This window comes from Pyrgilauda ruficollis, unplaced genomic scaffold (genome assembly GCF_017590135.1).
Source record: "Pyrgilauda ruficollis isolate IOZ18807 unplaced genomic scaffold, ASM1759013v1 scaffold25, whole genome shotgun sequence".
Classification (NCBI taxonomy): Eukaryota; Metazoa; Chordata; class Aves; order Passeriformes; family Passeridae; genus Pyrgilauda; species Pyrgilauda ruficollis.
The window spans coordinates 2,298,545-2,320,036 of NW_024523822.1; the positions used below are offsets into that span (position 1 = coordinate 2,298,545).

The 21,492-nt window shown below is 34.3% G+C and overlaps 1 protein-coding gene across 1 annotated transcript in view; it reads left to right on the forward strand.

Moving 5' to 3' along the window:
- ADAMTS6 (ADAM metallopeptidase with thrombospondin type 1 motif 6) overlaps positions 1–21,492 on the forward strand; it is a 140,367-nt gene that overhangs the window by 85,595 nt on the left and 33,280 nt on the right. Inside the window, exons 12-14 of the mRNA XM_041470766.1 lie at positions 7,465–7,572; positions 12,601–12,746; positions 14,975–15,038. Of these exons, the coding sequence (XP_041326700.1) occupies positions 7,465–7,572; positions 12,601–12,746; positions 14,975–15,038 (318 nt within the window). The remainder of the gene's footprint in view (positions 1–7,464; positions 7,573–12,600; positions 12,747–14,974; positions 15,039–21,492) is intronic.

A 21,492-nucleotide genomic window follows, 5' to 3' on the forward strand; every position in this document is an offset into this window, starting at 1 on the left:
GAATAACTTGGAAAATCTTCACATTCTTTCTGCTTAGGAATTCTGCCATAATCTTCTAATCTTTAGAAAAAGTACCTCTTTCAACCACGTAGCTTTAATGTTAATCTGTGTTGCCTTTTCTCCCTTATTTCTTCATCTGCTTCCTCTGGATATTAAGTCGAACTGTTGCTTTAGATCATTGATCCTGAAATTCTGCAATGAATTTTTCACTGTTAAAGTTGGAGCTGTTCTTACTTAGGAATGTGTAGTTAAATAACATGGAGAGGTGTTAGACCAATTAAAGCATCAGAACTCAATTACTAAAGGGACTTCAAATTTCTGCTTTTGTGTGCGTTTGTTTACTGACGAGGGGACAATCTGGCATAAAAAGGAGCTCTTCAGTTTTGGTGCTATTTTGAGGACGACTCCTAATCAAACTATTTAGTTACATTTGGACAGATCTCTTGTAGCAAAAGCATTGCAGCTATTGGTCAGATTTCTCTGTGTTTAGCATAGTAATTGAGACAAGGTGATGCCTTAGCTGTTTGAGCTGAAAAAATAAAGCTGTATTTTAGCAAGTAACACTGATCTTTCTAGTGTTACATGTGCATTGTTCTGTATACTGTACTATACTAATCTATATACTATACTATGTCCCTTTTGATACAGGGAAAACGTTACAGAATTTAGGTGAAGAAATGAGTATTTGAATAAAAAAGTGAAAGGCAATGTCTCAAGCTATTTAAAATATTTCATTTTTAGGGTATATTTTCACACTCAGGTGAATGTTAAATTTATAACTTACAGTGAGCCAAATTCTAATGGTGGAGATTGCACCATTCAACACTAATGTACAGCTTTTTTCTAAAGGCAATACATGCTTTCAGGTATCTTATTGAATTCACTGCAGTGAAAGATTTTGAGGTTGTTGGAAAGAGTGCTAGTTCCTCTTCAGTTATGTAACTGCTGGATAACCTACATCTTCCAGGATGACGCAGTGTGGATTTTCTTCTGCTGATTGTCCGATGTGTCTCAATTCTCTGCTCTGTTTGTGTTTTTGTTCCACTAATAGTTCAGAACCTCCTTTAGTCTTTTGGTTTAAGTGATTGTAAGGGAAACTTTTTCATTGACTTCTGATCTCCTTAACCTTTGAGCATCTGCCTAGTAACAGTTGGCTGTTGGCTGTCTCTGGGTTAACTTAGGAAAGAGTTGCAGTCTTGACTTTTGATTTCCCTGCTTTATGAGTTTAAATCATACCTGAAAAATGCCTATCTTACTGATTTTGTTGTTCAAAATAATGCTCTGCTTTAAAGCACTTCCCTACATTTTTAGAAGAGTGGCTAAAACCTCAGACATTTTAAAAGTAGTTAATACTTTATGCATATGGTTGGTATTGCTGTATTGCATTTTACGATCTGTGAAGGTGCTGGCTGCTAGCAGCAGGGTTTCAGAGATAGTAGCTTACAATTATTTGGTATATTTTTCTTGCATTTTATGCTTTTCTATGCATTGATCATCTGACTTTAAAATCCAGGAGACTAAATATGTTACTATATATCTGTAGTTCTAAAATATTTCCAGCAGGCCTGAATTGCAAATGACCCTAGTAATCGGGTGATACAAATTTTAATGTTCATTAATTAAACATTCATTAATTAAACTACATCCATATTTCAAGAGAAATAAAGATGTAGTTTACTCCAATTAAATGAAGAGCAGTAGTATTGAGCTTAAGGTAGGGGTTTTATAGGAAGATAGAAGCAGAAGTAGATTCTGGAAGCTGATGATCTTTCACAAGCAAAGGCAGAGAAGCCACTGTTGTATCTTTGTACCAAAGCTCTGTTTTCCTTTTGTTCCCTCACTGATACTATGCCTAGGATTTAGTTGAATATGTATTTAGTTGAATTTGGGCATAATAATAACTCACTGTAAAGTGCCTTTTTTTGACCCCAGCTTCATATATCATAACTAAGTTGCCCTTATGCTTGTTGTTAGCTGAGCACATGTAGTTTCGTCAGATGGATTTATGTTGCATTACTCACAAAGTGATGTTAAAAGTATGTGTAAGCAAAGAGAGGAATTGAAGATACTGGTATCATACTCTGTCATTTTTGTCAACTTTTTTTTTTTTTGCTTCCTAGTCAGTTGAAAGAACTTTGCTGCTATTGTGCAGGCCTTCGTCATTACAAATTATTAAAGTTTCAAGCTTTTCTTGTGTAAGGACTTACAGGATTGTGTTGTAATTAAATGAATTTTGTTACGTCTTCTTTTTAAGTTTATGACGTGTATAGCCAAGGGAAGCCTCAGAAATTTTTCCTTTCTGGAACCTAAAGCAGTTCTGCATCCTTTTTCAAACAAGTTTCTGCAGTCCCCTTTTTGTCTTCATTAGGACTATCTTATCTCCAAACCCCACTCTTTTTCCTTTCTTTCTGTCTTCGTTTTTCTCTTTCTCTCCCTTAGAGACACAGATATCAACACCAATGTGTCTGCATCTTATGAATGCTGTTAAGAAAGTGCAAGGAGAAGCTGGTGATCAGAACAGGAGAAGTGCATTAGATGATTGTAGAAGCAGTAATGGATGAGATTCCAGATACGGGAATGTTGTTTGAATAAAGATGGATAGGTTGCATGGGTTTTGAAAGGGAAGGTGGTACTTGGAGGTGATTGACCTTGTAGGGTTCCTTTAGTTTCCTTAAGGTTCACATAAACACCCAATGTTTATGAAAGAATATTGGAAACATAATATGAAGGTGGGACTTAAGTTTTGTATTCTATTTCACATTCTTTGTTGTGTAATTCACCACTTATTGAGCTTTTGGTGGTGAAGCGCTAAAATGGTAACTTTTGGGTGCTTATCTGAACAAAACTTTGAACCTTCTGAAGTTCACTTACTAATTAGGGTCCTCTAGTTTTAGTCGAGTTGTCATCATCATTTCAGCAATGAGCCTGAAAATACTCTGTTGATGATTTTCAGGTCTGAATTGCAATTCAAGCTAATTGTTTTTATTCTCTCTTTTAGCAAATGCTCATCAAGAGGTGCAGCATATTAAAAATTAAACATGCTAAAGTAAGAGACAAACCTATTTAAGATTTTTTAAAATTTTTGGAAAAAAAGGTGAACCTCCCAAATTATCATAATTTAATATGCCTTGTGAATGTATTTTCCACATCTTTTTTTTAAATTTTAATTTTATGTGCCGAACTACTAACTTTTGTTGGAAGCTTTCATGAGTTTTGAAAACAAATACAGCACAGCAATTTGATCTTTTCATATTACTGAGTTTTCATTGTGCTGTATTGTAACAATTGATGATGATGATGATATAGGATGCTTAGATGTTACATAATTTGAAATGCCTGTATGTAATGCTGCATGGTGCGACAGAAAGAGGCTCCATCATTTATAATACTTAGGCAAAATGAAGGTAATTTGATTTGCTGTGTTTTTTTCTCTAGATGGGTTCAGCTTTGTTTAATTTACTGCAAATACAAGCATCCGAATTCCAAACTGAAGTCATGGAACCCTAAGATACACCGTTACAGGTTGTCATCTATCTTGTCTTGATCTTGTGAAAGGCCTCAGCTTCAGTTTATGTTTCCTGGATTTTAAAATTTTTCCCCTTGTTTACTTTACAAATTAGTGGTTACTAAACCCAGACATTTGGAGACTGACTTTCAAGTAATTTATTAATTTTCAGATTATGCTTCTTTCTCTTAGTTTCATTGAATTATTCAAACAAATATAATGTTGGCAAAATATACGTTAGCTACATCCTTTTCTGAGGAAGAAAAGACTACCCTAAAAGGGTCACCTGTTGGTGGGTGGGTGTGTGTGGGTGTGTGTGCTTGTGTGTGTGTGTGAGTGTGTGAAAAAAAAGCAGTATACTTTCTATTAGTTACTTTGGGCTTCACTTTTCCAGGGCAGTTTCTTGTATGTTTTAAGGGGGGCTTATTAAAAACTATTGGCTAGAGGTGTTACAGATAATGGTGGCAGTAAGGAAATGGCTCCTGTCAATAACTAAAGTAGTAGAATGTATAGGATTCATGGGGTTGAGCTGGAGAAGAGAAAGCTTTAGGAACCTTAGTCAGAACTTTGTTTAACTTTCCAAGGTCAGTTGAAAATAAAGAAGACATAGCCATAGGAACACTTGGTCTAATTCCATTTTCATTTAATGATTTTCATTTAATGAAATAACAACACAGATGGATTTTTTACTTCTTGTTAGGTATCTCATTTGTTTTCAAATGACTGACTATTAATGTTATTTTTCATTTCATGTACAGGGTGATGGAGAATATACTTCAGAGTCTATGTTTTCTTTTAAATGCAGTACAGCGTGGAAAAATAAACAGTATCTTAAATTTGGCTATATTTAAAAGATATTACAAAATCCTTTCATTCTTGGGTTTAATATAAATTATGTCTACAAATTGATACATTGTGTTATTTTTGTGGATCTTTGGTGCTTTGAATAGTTTCTCTTTGAGGAAATATTCTAGTGATCTTAAGATATTGTATTTCTGTCTCAAACAGAACTCCTTTCTGATTTAAGTAGAGGTTTCTGCTCACACATTAGTAGTATGATAAAGCCCATAGTAATTTTACTCCACTATCATTTTGTCTTTAGGGAATTACTGAGGTAAATTCCTGCTGAAATTACGGTCTGAAAAAGGACAATCAGAAGATGTCAGTAATAATATCTAGTTTTGATGTACTGCTTCTCAGAACAATTTAGGAATAAATGTTTTTCTCATTTTGTGAAGTAGGGAGGTGAGTTGACCCGCTTGTAATCTTCCAACAAACAGATGAATGACTAAAATAGTTTTGGAGCGCTGTATTCGTTAATTCACACTGATGAATTAAAATGTCAGGCTGGTATTAGATCAGTGAATTAGAAGAGTCTAATGCAACAGAGAAGTCTGAATATACAGAAAGAATCCTATTGAAAGGAAGTTACCAAATGCTCCCATTTGTAGAGACAAATGGTAAAGACATTAATTATTACTTCCACTTACATGATAAATAGAAGGTATACATGTGTAGGTATATCAGAATTGGGATTCTGCTCATAAACTCTGGAGCAAAAGCCAGAATTCTGGATTCAAATAATCCTGAAACACAGATGTTTTAAAACTCCAGACTGCTATCCTGACCTGATTTTTCGCTTTTGTCCATATCGGAATGTTCAAAATCTTTGTTTCTTAATTCAGTTGAATGTTTTGCTTTTCAGAACATTGGAGCAAACTCTGTGAAGTCAGGACAGCTGCTAACTCAGACATTTGAACTTGGTCAGATCTAAAATAAATAGAAGGTCACAAGTAGAATTATCACAGTCTGACTCTTTTTTATTTGACAATATAAGACACATGTGAATAAGTGAGTAAATTACACCAATTTTGTTCAACAAAATGGGGAATTAAATTAAAGGTTAAAGTAAATAAGGCAGGTTTATTACGGGAGGACCTCATGCTGTGTCTGAAAATAATTCATTGTGTGTTTTCATTTTGTAATCCGTACTGTATTGAAGTTTGGATTCATGGTTAATTTAGATGTGAAATTGATTTAGTGTTGAATTTTGGCACCTTAGTTCGTTGCTGTAAAATTTGTAATCGAGCTAAATTTTTCAAGAAGCTATGTGATGTATCTTCTGTTACTTCTCTGTTTAATTTTAATTAGTATATTTATTTATGTGTATCTTAATTTGAAGATTTTTCAACTGAGTGAGAAAAAAATTGTTCAGAGTTTTAAGTAAATATTTATACTGCTTACATTTCTTTATTGAAAGAAAGCTAATTTGAAAAGTTCTGCATTGGCTGCAGGTAGATTTTTACAAGTGGCAGTATATCTCCCAAAACAGGCTTAATAATTTTAAGTTTTCATAGTGCCAGACACTAAATAGGATGAATTAACTTAGGCCTAATTGTCAAAAATTGGTTGGAAAGTCCAAGAATCTCCAGTTTTCATTCCATATAATTTCAAACCATTCCTATAGTCTGTTGTTTTAATGGACTATAGAGAAGATACCTTGCTTCTGCCAATCATGAAACTAAATACACTGTACTAACATCCCTGCAAGAATCTTATCAGCTGATTTTAAACTTTGTAAATAATTCTGCATTCTTCAAGAAAAGATTCTACTGTTGAACTATTGCTGCAGCTGCTAGAGAGTAATGTATAAATAAATCAATTTTTATATGCAGTACAATGCAAGAAATATGAATCTTGGGGTAAAACATAACAGTTGTTCCAGTTGATGTGTATAGAACAGATCATATAGGTGTGTAGGTGCCAGATACTTATTCATTACATTAGAGAAACAATTAACCTGGAGGGGAGTGGACAATAACTTCAGTTCATTCACATTGTCTTTTTCTTTCAAGTTGCACTATAGAACCTATATAAGGACTTTTTGTAGAATATTATTTCAAGCAGCAGTTAAATAAAGTGAAACAGTAAGGATTATGATAAGATCATTTTAAAGATCTTGTTATATTCCAAATTTTTAAAAAGACATTTTAAAATATAGAATATGTATAAGGAAGTTGTGAACTCTTGCACAGATCCCAAAGCAATACAGTAAATATTATTGTGTAAGTAATTTACTGTAAAAGCAAACATCTCTTCATTCTTTTGTGTGTACACAGCTGAATCCAGGGGCAGCTGAAGCAACTGCGAAGATTTCCGGTGTTCACCCAATTTTGGATCATGCCCACTTTATGAATTTCAACCCTTTGCTAGTTTTAACAATTTATCTCCAATATCAGCAGAACTGGCTTAATTTAAATTAATAAATGGGCAAAACCAAATGAGAAAATATGGTAGGAACAGAAAAATTACTTGAAAATTTCTGTTAGTTTAACACTGACAAAGTAGGGAAATAGGACAGGATGAATCATTTATGGAAGAGCAGTTGCAAATCTAAAAAGCCTAAAGGAAATATTTTAATATGTAGGTTAGTTAGTGCTAACTACGCATGCACTGCTTTAACAAGTGTTGCAGAAGAGGAATGCAGCTAGCCAGAGCTCAAAATCTTTGTTTTTACATAAAGGAAAGAAAAATAATTTTTGCTGTTTCATATCTCAAGATTATTGGTATCCTTTTTGGCAGGTAATTTTGAGGCAGATAGCAGCCTTAATGGAGACACTACAGCTCATCTGAAGACTACTTCTGTAACAACACTAAAATATACTAAGCCCAGTCTTAGCACAAGTCAAGAAAAAAAGCAATTATAGAACATTACTTGCATGGCAGGTGTGAAAAACATATTATTGCCTAGTTTTGATGCTTCCAGAATGTTTTTTTTTGGGCAGAATATTCCTAGGCAAAATATAGTGGCTTCAAAATTGCTGCCATCACAGCCATTTTTAGATTTTTCTCTACAGACCACATCTTAATTTTCTCTGTTCAAAACAAATTTGTGTATGTGGACTGGAAGAAATTTTAGGCTTTTATTCTGATCAACTTGCTTTTGCCTTCTTTCCTAGGAAGTGTGTAGAGAGCTCTGGTGCCTCAGCAAAAGTAACCGCTGTGTTACCAACAGCATTCCAGCAGCAGAAGGTACTCTTTGCCAAACAGGGAGCATTGAAAAGGGGGTGAGTGCAAAAAATTTTATTGTTTGAAAAAGCAATTTATTGTTCAAAGACAACAAGAAGAAAGAACTAGAAAATCAAAGTATTTCACAGCAATTATAACAGTTCAAACAAAAACATAGTTTATCATAATACGTGTACCTCGTAATGGAAAGTGTCCTACAGAATTTTTTCACCATTATTTTATACGTGTAATTTAATAAAATATTTATCCTCTCTATAAAACTCTAGAGCCTGAATCAAATAACAACCCCAAAACATGTTCTATTTCTTCTGTCTATTTTTTGAGTGATTTTTTTTTTTTTTTTGGTATAAACTCTTTTAGTTTAATCTTTATTTGATTTTATACCACTCTTCCATTAAGAATTGTTGCAGCTTTAGGTCTGCCATGGACTTTGAAAATGTGCAACATAATCTAGAGCCTGAACTATGTCATTTTGTTAGAAGGGAAAAGAATTTTATTTTTTCAGATATATGCCAAATCATACAAGCATATAGAAAAAAGGATGACTGCATAAAAGGGTTTTCTAAAAGCCTGTATTTCCTAGTGGCCTTTCTATTTTGACTTTGAATTATTTTTTCATTGTTCAGTTATGCTTGCATAACTGTTTGGCTTTACAGACTTTGATGTACAGTCAGATAAACTCTTCTACCTAACAGAAAAGCACAGAAAGACAGTGTTGCAATAGATACATTTAGCACTACAGTATCTGTCTGATATGAGAATTTTGATTTTAAAACAATCTCTGTATATCACTAGTTTCAGACAAGAATGTTAGAAGACTGTTTCTCAGTTACAAGGCAAAATCTATTCAGATCTTGAAAAGGAGAGAAAAAAATATTTTAGCTGATTTTAAAGATATGGACTGGGGAGGAAAAAATGCATTCTGCATACCTTTTTTCAAGATAATCTATTTTATGCAGGTTTTATACCAAGTGAAGAGAGCTTGTTGTATTAAACCATTTCCAGTATCTGTCTGAGAGTGTCTGCATCTGTTCAGGAGATTCAGTGATCCAGACTGGATTTTTTTCTGAACATCTATTCTCACTCTGACTTTTGTCATGCTAGCTGAGCTGGTTTCAACAAAGATAACAGTGCATTTTGACTTGCAATCTGATGTTTAAACAGCAAGAATGAAAGCTTTTGGGCAGCTGTCACAGTTTATTAATGTGTGTTGACAGCTTCATTCAGAGCCCATGACCTGGTATCATTCTGATGGCTTTTCCTTGCTGGGTTTGGAAATATTGGTAAACCATGTTAAATAAATTTATTGAACTGGTCACTTTAAAAAACAGAGTGAATAGAGTTAGCCAATAAAAACAGAGAGATGTTCACAGTTTTACCAAAAATGTTACCCTCTATTAGAGTAACAGAAATGTTACTCTATTTCTATTAGAATAATAGAAAATATTAGAAGCCGTGCTCTTAAATCAGCAGTCTAGGTTTAGTTTGGAACCATCCTCCTTTTCGATGACAAAGAGTAATTTACCTCAATTTATGTATTTTGAACCATGAGACTACAAGTTGTGATTCTTTTAGACACTGTTGATCTATTCCCTTGTCAAGAAGTTTTAATCAGTTTGCTCTCTCTGCCAAACATCTTTTTCCAGTCATCGGTATATTGTTCCATTATGAGATTTTAGAGGGAAATGAGAGAATCCGTAGCATTTTACAAAGATAAACCTGTTAACCAAAGATGCCTGTTAACAGCGGAGAATTGTGTCTATGAATTGTATCCACAAAGTTTCCTGTAAATTAATAGTTCCTGGTAGCAATAAACCAGATATCATGAGCTCTTTCCAAACATGTAATTTCCTTTCCCAAAGAGTAATATGAAATAAATAGGTTACTGCAGTGTAACACCTTCTTAGTGTTGCTGTTGTTGTTATGATGATAATGATGATGATTATTATTTATTATTATTATTATTACTACATTTGTACTGCAGTCATGCCTAAAGGCCCCAACCAAGTTAAGCCCTATTTTGATGGATTCTGTGCAAATATATAATAAATTAAATTTCCAGCTCTAAATACCTAACAAGATCTCAGAGTATTTAATTGTGTTTATATATTTACTTATGTATTATGTGTAACAAAAAACCCAAACCATAATTTGATGCAATATATATTAATATCTTATTGGCAGAATGTGTAGGGATTTCTACAATTAAAACAGCCTAACCTTCTATAATAAAACCTTCTTTCAGTTGTTTTTATGAACTTGCCAAGCTTTTAACCCTTTTGGTTGAAATTTTCTGTGGTAAATATCTGCTTACCCTGGAAGGTTTTTAGAATGTTTTCCATAAGAGTTATTCAGCTGTTGTCTGAATACAGGGAAAAAGAATAGAATTGTTTCTTGCTGCTGATGGAACCTCTGTTCAACCTTGAAGCTTTAATATATTCATGATTTGGTGAAGGGTTTTATATATCAACTGGGTTCAAAAAGGTACACTTTTCTTAATTTGTAATAAGACTTTTAAATTCTCTCTGGTATTCCCAGAGACATGGTTGTGAAGGCAAATTAACTGATAGATTTTTAAAAATACACTCATGAAGAAACGGTGTGTATAAAACAATAAGAAGAAACAGGTAGGAGTACTTATGTTGTGTTTTAATTTAAAATAATAAAAAATGTGACCCTTTCTGTAGCTCATAGATTACATCCATGCTAGGGATCGAAAAGAGGGGCAAACATGCAAAAAATGCAAACATAGTGCTGAAAGGATAGTTTATCTAGCTACATTGTGGGATGATTTAACTTGTCGTTGGAAATTAACATAAAATAAATGTAGGTTAGTATTGAACATTACACTTTCTTGCATAATAATTGTAGAATTAGTAGTTAAAATTTACGTTAATATTTTTCTTCCTCATACAAAATAGGAAATAAATTTTTCTCTATGTTAGAGTACTTGCTGTGTGGTTGTTCTAAAATCATACTGCTATAAATGTTAATTCTGTAAAGCAGCTAATACTTGTAAAAGTGATCTCAAATGTGCCGCCATATCATATTTTATTTTCATTAGTTACTTCTTTAGGAAAAATTTCAGAGTGCTTTTATTCACAGAGGATTTGCATATTTCATATGTATTTAAATACATCACTGTCATCTTTCCACTGAAATAATGGAAAATTATTCTTTCAATGTTAGAGAAGAATTAATATTTCAGACCTAAACCTTCTGTGAAGAACTGTTTTTTTTAAATAGCTGTCACCTCCTCTTCTTTCTTCATATGGTGATTACTCAATAGTCCTAACCTCACTATAGCAGATGAAGTTGCTGTCATTCTTGGAGGAAACACATTTCTGCAGTAATTAGAAGTAATGAAGACTTTTGTAATTTTAAATTTTTGTAATTTTGTAATTTTTAATTACTATGACAGAGATTCTGTGCAACACTGGCTTCTAGTGAAAGATAAATTTTTACTAGAAAATCAGGAGACACAGAGGTGAGCATTAAATCCTCAAATTTAAGTTCAGTAGATGAGAAAACCCAGCATTTAAAGAGGTTTTACATGGCAGTGTGGTAATGTGGAAGACAATGTTTGCATGACAGTGGAAATTATACACTATAGGGATTTTATACAGCTTTGGAAAAATAAAGTAGGTAAATTGTACCTGTCTATTGTCTCTATAGTTCTAATAGTATGGAATTAGGATAGTATACCTCTTCAGTTTTATATCTGTGATATTCTTATGAGTTTAAATCTGAGTATCTTGCATTTCTTAGCTTGGATCTTAGTATGTTTGTTATGTATGTAGTGTAATTTAAATTAAATTTGTTGCTTACCTTTTTACTCTTAGAAGCATTTTCGTTTTTAGCTTTTGACTTTAGCATTAAATATCTGTTCATGTACCTTTGTGGCATCTCTAATAGATTGCAACAAGGAGATTTTGACATTTAGTAATAAAATTTTTATCAATTTATCAGTGCAAAGAGAAGAAAAACATGATTTTAGGCACTTCTCGAGCTCACTTTATACTCCATCCTTATTGTGTCGTGAGAGGGATTGCAAAACACTGTGATAATGAGGGGTGGACACAGAAGTTGTCTGTCTTTTTGGACAGGAGCAATACTACAGAAATTTGAGAGAGTTTAAAAACAGCACTTGCTCAGCTTTTGGAAGGGAAATGTGCAGATTTAGGTCATGATGGACCTGAGTCCATGCTCTGCTCTGTCACCTAAACCTGCAGTAGTAGGAAAGGGTACCTCATAGAGCTGCTTCAAATTCTCAGTGATATGGTAGACACCAGAATGTGATCAAAATATGGGTTCCAGGGTTATTTCTGAATGGTTTAGAAAAGGTCTCTGATGAATTAAATTATAAACTTGTTTTAATAGTTAATAATTTGGGCAAATTGTCTGTCATTTTGTATTTCTGATTTAAGTAATAATATTACAAAGTTTAAATGTTTGCTTGAATGAGGTTCATATGTCCATTCTGCCCCAAACAATTGGCCAGTCACTATTTATTATAAAATTATTTTCTGTCCTATGCCTAATGCTTCAGCACTACTTTTATTATGTCTGTAATGTTAGTGAATGAAATATGGAGAAAAATTTTTACTTCATTGTAATGTACTCCAGATTTTCTTTTATAAAAATAAATACTTTCTTAAAAAAGTTATCAGGGGAATTTTTCATTTTCTGTAATGAAGCCTCTACGTAAATCTTTAGTAGAGGGTCTTTTACCAAACTGGGCTTGGAAATGAATCTTGGTGTTTAAAAGAATGTAAGCAACTTGTAGTTCCTTAATTGTGAAACATTAAGGAGTCTGATGAAATAAAAAATACTTCTGGTGTGTGTTAGGGACCTATAATTCAGGACTGAGTGGAGACATTTAACAAATCACACACACCCTCACCAATGTCTAAACATGGCTAGAAAAAGTAAAATACTAGTCTTGTTATCTATACAGGGAATGCTAATGCCTATAATTGGTCATTGTCTGACCCTTATATTTTTCTGTCCTGATAACTATGTCAGCCTCCAAGCTAATTTTGTGTTTCTTTTGTGAAATCTTTCAGTGGTGTTATCAGGGAGAGTGCGTACCTTTTGGCACTTGGCCCCAGAGCGTAGATGGGGGTTGGGGTCCGTGGTCAATATGGGGAGAGTGCAGCAGGACCTGCGGGGGAGGAGTCTCCTCATCTATAAGACACTGTGACAGTCCAGCGTAAGTAGCTAAAGTAAGCCGGAGCCAACAAAAAGACACATTTGGAAATTATTCAAAACTGTGGTTTCACTTGGTATCTGTAAAAATGTTTTGCTAGTTTGCCAACATTTGTCTTCAAAATAGCAGTCAGAAATGCTTAAACAGGAGTTCACTAGACATGCTTCTAACATTTTTTATGTATCTTATGTACTGTAAAGATAGCTGGATTTATATTTAGCAGTAACCAGAATGGTTTTCTTTATGTGACTTGTTGTTCATCATAATATATTTAAATTATGCCTTAAAGAAGTTTCTTTCATAGGGCATATTTCCTTTAGTGCTTGTCTCAGATATAAAATAACAATTACTAGTTACTTATTAAAAAAATAAACCCCAAACCCAACACAGTATTTCCAAGGTTTTCAATATAACTGCTTACATACAAACCATAGGTAGTAATATTATATTGCATACAGTGTATTTACATGCTTCCTTGTCCCACACTTTACATGTGGCTTCCTACTGACTCTTAAAACAATTCAGAATGTTTTTTCCGTGCCACTACTCTCTATTGGTGTGGTTTCTGAAGAGGGGGCAGCTTCTCCACTACAACTTGATCTGTTATGTATATCTGCACTTGTCTTACAATCTGTCTGTTTTCCAATGCCCTGAACACTGTTCCAGAGAAGTTCTGTCAGGTAAGTGCTCCTCTCTCTGTCATTATCTCTTCTCAAATGAGGAATGCTTATTTCTATTGCTGTTCTTTGCTGAATGAATTGCTGCTGTTTTCTGTTTTGGCTTTTACCGGTTCTGATTACCTCACCACAGCTATAGGCCTTCGCAGGATAGTTCTATTACTCCATGTTCTCTTCTTGTCATTTCTCATAATCACTATCTCCGTTGCCACTACTGGTTTTTAAGACCACTTCTTCTGAAAGTCATTTGTGTTTCTTTCATGAAAATTCATTCTCTGTCTTTTGTCACTCCTTTTCTTGTCTTCTGCTCTCTTGGGTTGTTCACTTGTGTTATTTGTTTCTTATATCCATGTTTTCCAAGCCAGGTTGTTCATCAGCTCTCCACTGCACTCTGCAAGACAGATAATGTCATATGACTGCTACTTAAGGTGGTCTGTTTGTCCCCTATTTTAGCAGTAACTACCTAATCTGGCCAATATCACTACTTACTCAATGGATACAAAAGCAGAAATTATCTGTATGCATCAATAACACAGTCGGACTGTGTTAGTGAGAGAACAAGAAATTAATTATTTTTTTCAAAACAGTGTTTTAAAAGCCTAGTGAAATGTTTGCTTGGAGCATGAATAATATCCTAAGATTTTTTTCCAACTTCTGTCATCCTATATTTGGGTTGGTATGAAAATTACTAAATTTTCAATGTTTAACAATGTTTTCTCCAAATGCATTGGGAGAGGGTGTGTCTGCAATAGGAAAAAAATACCCCTGTTAATTAAGGATAACATTTTCTGGTTAAATACTGTAATAGGAAAAATAGTATTGATATAATTTTATAGTCAATTTTTAACTGTAAATATTTAAATTTTTTATTATGAAAGCCTCACAAACTATTTTTTTTCTTTTTGCTATCAAGTTGCAAGCCAAAGAGCCGATGTCTGATGTCTTCCATATAAGTCTAAGTTAGTTCAATATTTGACCTGTATGGAAGATAGATAGAGTTTTTGAGCAGTTTGGCAATTTAATAATCAATTACCTAAACTAATAGAAATCTGCTTACTCTGGAGTTTCCTCAGATTTAATACTGATTAATTCAAATCAAAGTCAAATTTCTGAACTAGAATATGCAGTCTTTGCTGGTTCCAAGTACAAAACTTGCCTTTGTTGGTTTTCAAGTAAGATGAGATGATTGAAAAAAAAAAAGTATCGTATTGGTTGTTTACACGTTTCTCATTTTAATTTTATAAACCAAGTAAATAATTAAAACTAACAGGTTTTTTTTTTTATTATGTTCAAAATGCAATTAAACTGTACGGTTTGGAACTTATGAAAACTACATTAATATTACGAGTAATGATTTTTCAAGTACCAAGTAATATCTTGTGTCTGCTCCAATGCAAGTCAAAGATACAATTCTTATCAAAATCTCATTTTAAAACTTGATTGTGTTTTTATTTATGTCTCTTGGACTTGTATTATATTAAGAATGCAATAGTATATCTGATTAAGTTGTGTTTGTTCTAGGGCATATCCTAACATGTAAACATATTTTTCCAGGCCTTCAGGTGGAGGCAAATATTGTCTTGGAGAAAGGAAGCGTTATCGCTCCTGTAATACCGATGTAAGTAGTTTTTATTCTACTGTGATCAACTTGACTGGTTTATTATTTATCAGCAATGGAAGTTTTTTTTCTCCAGTTCAGAAAGTGTATGGATTCTGTGTTTAACTGGCAAACAGTCCCATAAGGCTCATCTGTATTGCAGGCACTGTGTGTGTTCTGGTAAACGTTAGGATCCTGTCTTGATGTGGTGTCTAGCTAGTGCCTTTGCATTAAGGCCTGGAGTGAGTTCCACTTGAGCTTCCCCAGTAAATGTAAAATGTAAAAGTAAAAGTGAACAAGGATCATTCTACATCAGAGCAAAAATCTGTCTAGCCCACTGTCTTATCTTCCAGCAGTGGCCTATAACAGGTTTACAGGGAATAAATTATACACTTTTGACAGGCAGGGGGTGACTTTTCTGTTGGTTTACCTTGTGAGTTTCCAAAAGCTGTGTTTCTAAAGATTGCTGGAAGTCATGTTGTATCTGTACCACATCAACTGCCACAAGTTAAAGAATCCTCCACTTTTAAGCCCTCTTACACTTTTTGTACCATTATAACATTCAGTGCTAATGTGTTACACAATCCTCTTACAAGCTTTGTGCAAATGTATTTGAAACCTGCTGTTTTGCCAGCAGGTATTTGCTGTTTACTGTATTACCAGAATGATCCTGCAGTTCCATTTTAGAGCTGAGCCCATTGGACAGGGACCCTGAAGGGGCAGGACTCAGTATAAATATATAAGGTCAAATTATGAACCTAAATTATATATACAAGTAACTTAAAATTCAAACCAGGAAAAAAGACACATTATAAAGAATTTCACAAATAAGTTTCCAATTCAAATTACAGGTCAGTAGTACTGCAAATATAAAAAACTCTCCTACTATTTTAGCTTTAAATTCATATTAATTTTCATCTTAAACCAAGGAAGTTTGTAAGGCTGAGAGAATCTGTACGTAGAGATATTATTTCACCTCTTTATATTTCAATATATTCAGGAAACGATAATGGTTTATATACTAATTCTTTGGAAAAAAATTACATTTATGATCATTATTAATTATTGTAATTTTTGTCGCTGCAAATTTCTCTGTGGAGGTAATTCTCATTATTAGGCAGTATTCAAAATTTCTTAATTAAAAATTTCTTTCTTACTGTGGATCACAGCTGCCCTGTTCACACAGTCAAGAAGTGGCCACAGTGTAGTAAGAAAAACTGAAGTTTAGGTGCTGTCCAGTAGGAGCTGTAAAACTTTTCCAGTTATCCAACCTCCAAAATCCAGTGCACCATTCTGGAACCTTGGCATTGTTATTTTTTTTCTGTAGATGTGTATCTTTGCATTTGTCTGTCTTGCTACAATTTTAATTTGAATGAATCTGGTTTATCAGATGATACTCAGTAATTAATTTACCTTTCTCTTTACTTTCACTTAGGCAGTCTTTTTGTAATTGGAATATTTCATAAACAAGAAATATTTTTGTAGTTGTAGTTCACAAATGAAAATTTTGAGTTTCATCAGGTGTCGTTCTAATTCTTACGGCTGATAGGAAATACACTTTCCAATTTGGCAACCACATGATGACTGCTTACTGAAATCTGTCAGTCAATATTTAGTAAATTTTACATAGGCTTTATTGAACTATTACAACAATTTCCACAATGTCTGCTACTAAGCTAGGTGACTTACCAAAATCTAGGTATGTTTAATTATTTTAATTTAACCAGGAATTGTAATAAGTTTTAGTTGATAAAACTTACACTGATTTGGGTTATTATTTATCTTTCTTTTAAACCTGTGTCAATCAAGTATCTGCCAGCTTTTCTGTTTGTTTGGGATTGGTATGAGGCAAATTGTAATCTAGGCTATTCTATTAATCCTTTTCAAATAATGATCTTTTTACATTAGTACTGTTTGAGTTTGTACCCACAGTCTAAGATTTGTTAAAAAACACGACACACAACAGCCCTCCTCCTTAACTCTGAGGACTCTTGTGAAGTATTTGTCCAGGCATTATTATTTCAAATCTTGTATTTGTCTCTGATATGCCACAGTAACTAGTATATAAAAATGTTTGCATACTTTGTAATCCTGTTCCTTCACAAATACACAACTTTTAATGCTTTTTTATTATTAAGAATGATCCCATACCTACCTAGACACACCACAGAAATGTTGCTATGAGTTGGTATATTTTTATGATATTAAATTTCTAATTGTCACTTTTCAGACAATTTTATTCTTAGTTGCTTTTTCTTCCCCTATTGTTTATTTATTTATTGCAGAGAGGAACTTTACAGAGTCAGAGGAGAAACATACAGATGGTCTCTGAGGGGCCATTGAGGCTATTCCCTGGCACAAAGACAAAATAATTCTCAATAAATCATCCTTAACTGATGGTTAGGCACCTGACCTGTTTTGAAATACCTCCAGTTCAGGAAATAACATTAGGAATTTTTAATATCTTACAGTCAGTACAATTTTCATAAAATAGTAGGTATGTTTTTCAATCCTTTAAGATCTCTACTTACCCCCTAACCCCAATAAGAAGATAAATGGTATTATTCCCTAGATTGGAACCTTTCCTGTGTTTGCAGATTACTGTCATGTCTGTTCTTAGTTTTCTTTACACCAGACTGTCTCTTTGTTGGTAATCACTGAGATCCCAGTAGTACACACCTTGAAGCATGGTGCACAAACCACTGCACTAGCTGAGGCTTGTCAGAGATAACTCTAATTGCAAACTTAGTTTGTCACATTAGTGATGGGATTCTGTTCATTCATTTTAGTATTTTGTTAATTTTTCTTATTAGTAGTAGTCGTGACAATGTTCATTTAGTCCAAGTTGATTCATTGTACCCAAAACTCTTTCTTAAAAGAGCTGTTCAGGAGGTCACTCTTCAGCTGTGCTTTCACAGCCAATTGTTCATACCTGAGTGTAGTAATTTGCATCTATTTAAACCATTGCAACAATCTATTGAAATATTTAAAAATTACAGCACTCTATTCTGAAGTACTGGTTTCCTACCTATTCTCATATTTCAGTCAGTAATTTCAACAAGATATTGGAAAGGTTAGCTTTTCATTTCATTGCCTAGGACTGAAAAACAACTGATTGTAAACTCAAGCCAGGCAGTTTAAAAATGCCATTCTTACAGTTTGTGATCCAATGTTTTAACATGTTTTTTGGTATGGTTTTTCCAGTGTGTGAATATCCTGGTATTTACAGAAGTCTAAATTTACAGTCTTAATGGTTTTGACAATTCTAGTCCTTTCATAGCAATATTTATGATTCTATATCACTAAGAATCAGAGGCACTAGTAGACACGAAGGAGACACTTGTTTCAAGATTTATGTTAGTCCTTAGTCCTTGATAGTTTTAATGGAATGGTATGTTGATTAATATAAGTGGGCATGGAAGAGCATGGAAATCTGTTATTGTTTTTATTAATAATGTGCTGTTTGTACATTTTTTCTGTTGAAGTTTCTTTTGCAGCATCAACATTCATTGCCCACATGTAACTTTCAACATAGCCCTGCCTAAAGTGCCTACCATTCCTAAGCAAAAAAACCCCTTATTTTGACTTCAGTTTTCTTGCAGACACGAGTTAGTTCTCTTGTCTTTTTTTTTACCATTTTAATACTTTGGAAACAGTGCACACTCCTACTAGACTTATTTCTCGTCAGGCACTTCCAAAGCCATATATGACTTCTTAATTCAAAAGGCATCTGCTAATGGAAACATTGAGATCAGCAGAAAATAACATTAGCTAATAAGTTCTGGAAGCATAAGGGTGGTAGAAAGAACACGCTCATCAGAAACTGTTTTCTATCGCCAACCACATTATCTCTAACAAAAAATATGTATTTTTTCCAACCAAAATATTTTTAATTTAAAAAAAAGTACAAAATTCTAGTAGAATGGCATGAAACATAATTTCTCAGTTACAGTAACCAATTGATTTAAAATATTTATAAGGATGCAAATCTTAATTTGACATACATCTAAAATTGTAAAAGTGACCTTTTTATATATTTTATGAAAAACGTGGTTTGCTTACAAATTCTGGAAATATTTTATGTATATATGTGTGTGGACATACTTTAAAAATTTTATTGTTTTTTATTCCTTTCTCTTAACAGAATCTTGGTTTCTTTTTGGGGGGAGTGTTCCTTTCATTATGCATACATTCACAGATATTGTTGTTTGTTTCATAATTTTAATACTTTCAAGCAATTTTTTTTCTGAAATTAATTCATGTGAGAAGACATATAATGTAATAGTACCTGAGTTTGAACTGTCGCTCTTCTGGCTTGTTTCTCATCTTCTCTGAGGGGTTGTACAGACCTTTGTTAACAGGAAACAACAAGTTCAGTTGCTGAAATCTACCTCACCCCAAACTCTAAGATGAACAGGTGTGTGTCAGTGTTGGTTTAGGAATTTGTTAACACTTTTTAAACTCAAACCATCTCCTTTTCAGGACTTTCTTCAGACATGATTTTAAGTTCTCATATTCTTGCTGGATTCCTACCACCTGATTGGCAGTCTCATAAAAGAGCATTTGGAGACACAAGCAGTCTTTAGCTTGACAAGAGTTATCCATGTAGTATAATTGGATGAAAAAAGTGAAATATCTTACCCAGTAAAGAAAAGCAGTTATTGCATGTTTATGTTAGGAAAACAACACATACACAAAGAGATAGTGCCAAAGAGATGACATTTTATAAATGCATTTTCTGGCTTACCTTGTGGTAATCTTCTTCCATTTGTGTGCCTAGGATTTTCATAGAGTCTTAGGTTGGAAGGGATCTCAAGGACTATTTGGTCCAACATTTCTCTGCAAAAACATGGTCTGGACAAGATGGCCCAGCATCCTGTCCAGCCAAATCTTAAAAGTATCTGCTGGTTGGGAAATTACCACTGTTCTGAGGAAATAATTCCAATGAGTTGTTCTCATTGAGAAAAGTTTCTATTCTGTATTCAATCAGAATCTGCCCAGGAATTACTTGTACGCATTAGATCACACTCCTCCGTGTGACTCCTTGTAAAAGAGGGAATCTTCATCTTCTTTGTAGCCAGCCTTCAAATACTGGGGATAAGGTCTCCAAATAACGTGGAGATAAAGCCTCCCCCAAGCCTTCCTTTCTCAAGGCTGAACAAACCCTGTTCCCTCAGCCATTCCTTATGTGCCAGGCTTCCCAGCCCTGTGATTGCCTTTGTGGCCCTCCTTCGGACCTCTCCAGCCTGTCCACATCTGCGTTGTGCACCAGGGGCCAAAACTGGACACAGAATTGCAGGTGTGGCCTGACAAGCACTGTGTGGGGTGGATAAGACTTCAAGCTTCAAGAGATAAGGACTTATCTCTTCTGGTGTGGCCCTTGTTGGAGCCACTCAGGATCTGCTCCCTTTCTGTGCTGCAGGAGCACTCTGGGCACTCAGATGGAGCTGAGTCCACCAGGAGTGCCAGGCTCCTTCCCACAGAGCTGCTCCCCAGCTGGGTAGATCCCAGCCTGTGCTGCACTCCTGGACTGAGGTTTTGCTTTTTCAGGTGCAAAACCTTACACTTAACTTCACTGTGTTCTCATCAGCCCACTATTCCAGCTTATCCAGGTTTTTCTGCAGGGTGGCTCTCCCTTCACAAGCATCCACTTCCTCAACCAGTATATTATCATTGGAAAACTGCACCAGCATTGATCCCATCTTCTAGATCGCTCTGAAAAATAAACAGTGCTGGGCCCAGTATCAATCCCTGGGAACATCCCTTGTGCCAGGCTGTCAGATTGACCACTGCCCTGGGTCAGCCAGGTCCCCACCTATGGACCCCTTGTCGATGCCATAACACAACAGCTTCTGCAGAAGAGGCTGTGGGAAGCAATACTGAGAGCCTTGGAGAAATCCAGGCAAGCAGTGTCCACCGCTCACCCAACAGCAACTAAGAAAGTTAATGTGTCATAGAAGGCAAGCAGGTTTGTCAAACACAGTTTTGTATGCATTTCTTGAGATCGTAGTCTTTAGTTGTACCTCCTGTCAGCTATTGGTGAGATACTAAAAAAAGATAGGAAAATTAGACAGCCAGACTACATCTCAAAGACCAGGTAGCAAGAATATTTTTTAGAGTATAAAAAAGAAAATCTTGATCCTTCTTTACTCATCTTCATATTTTATTATTTTGTCCTAGTATAACTATTTAGATAAAGGGTTTCATTATTTAACTTGTAAGGAGAATTCAGTGCAATTAAAATACCAGTTGTGTAGATTAGAAGCTGAGCAAATGGGACTGAAGGAGGGTGAAGTGACCAGTTCCTGAGAGATTCAGGCTCTAGCTTTGAGGGATGTCAAGACTGATCCTTTCACTGCTTGTAAGATGTGATGCAAAGAGGCAAATTTAGTTTAGGTTACTATTAAAAACACCCTAATTTTTTTTTTTAAATTTATGTAGTTATTTTGAATTCTTATTGTTATAATCTGAAGGA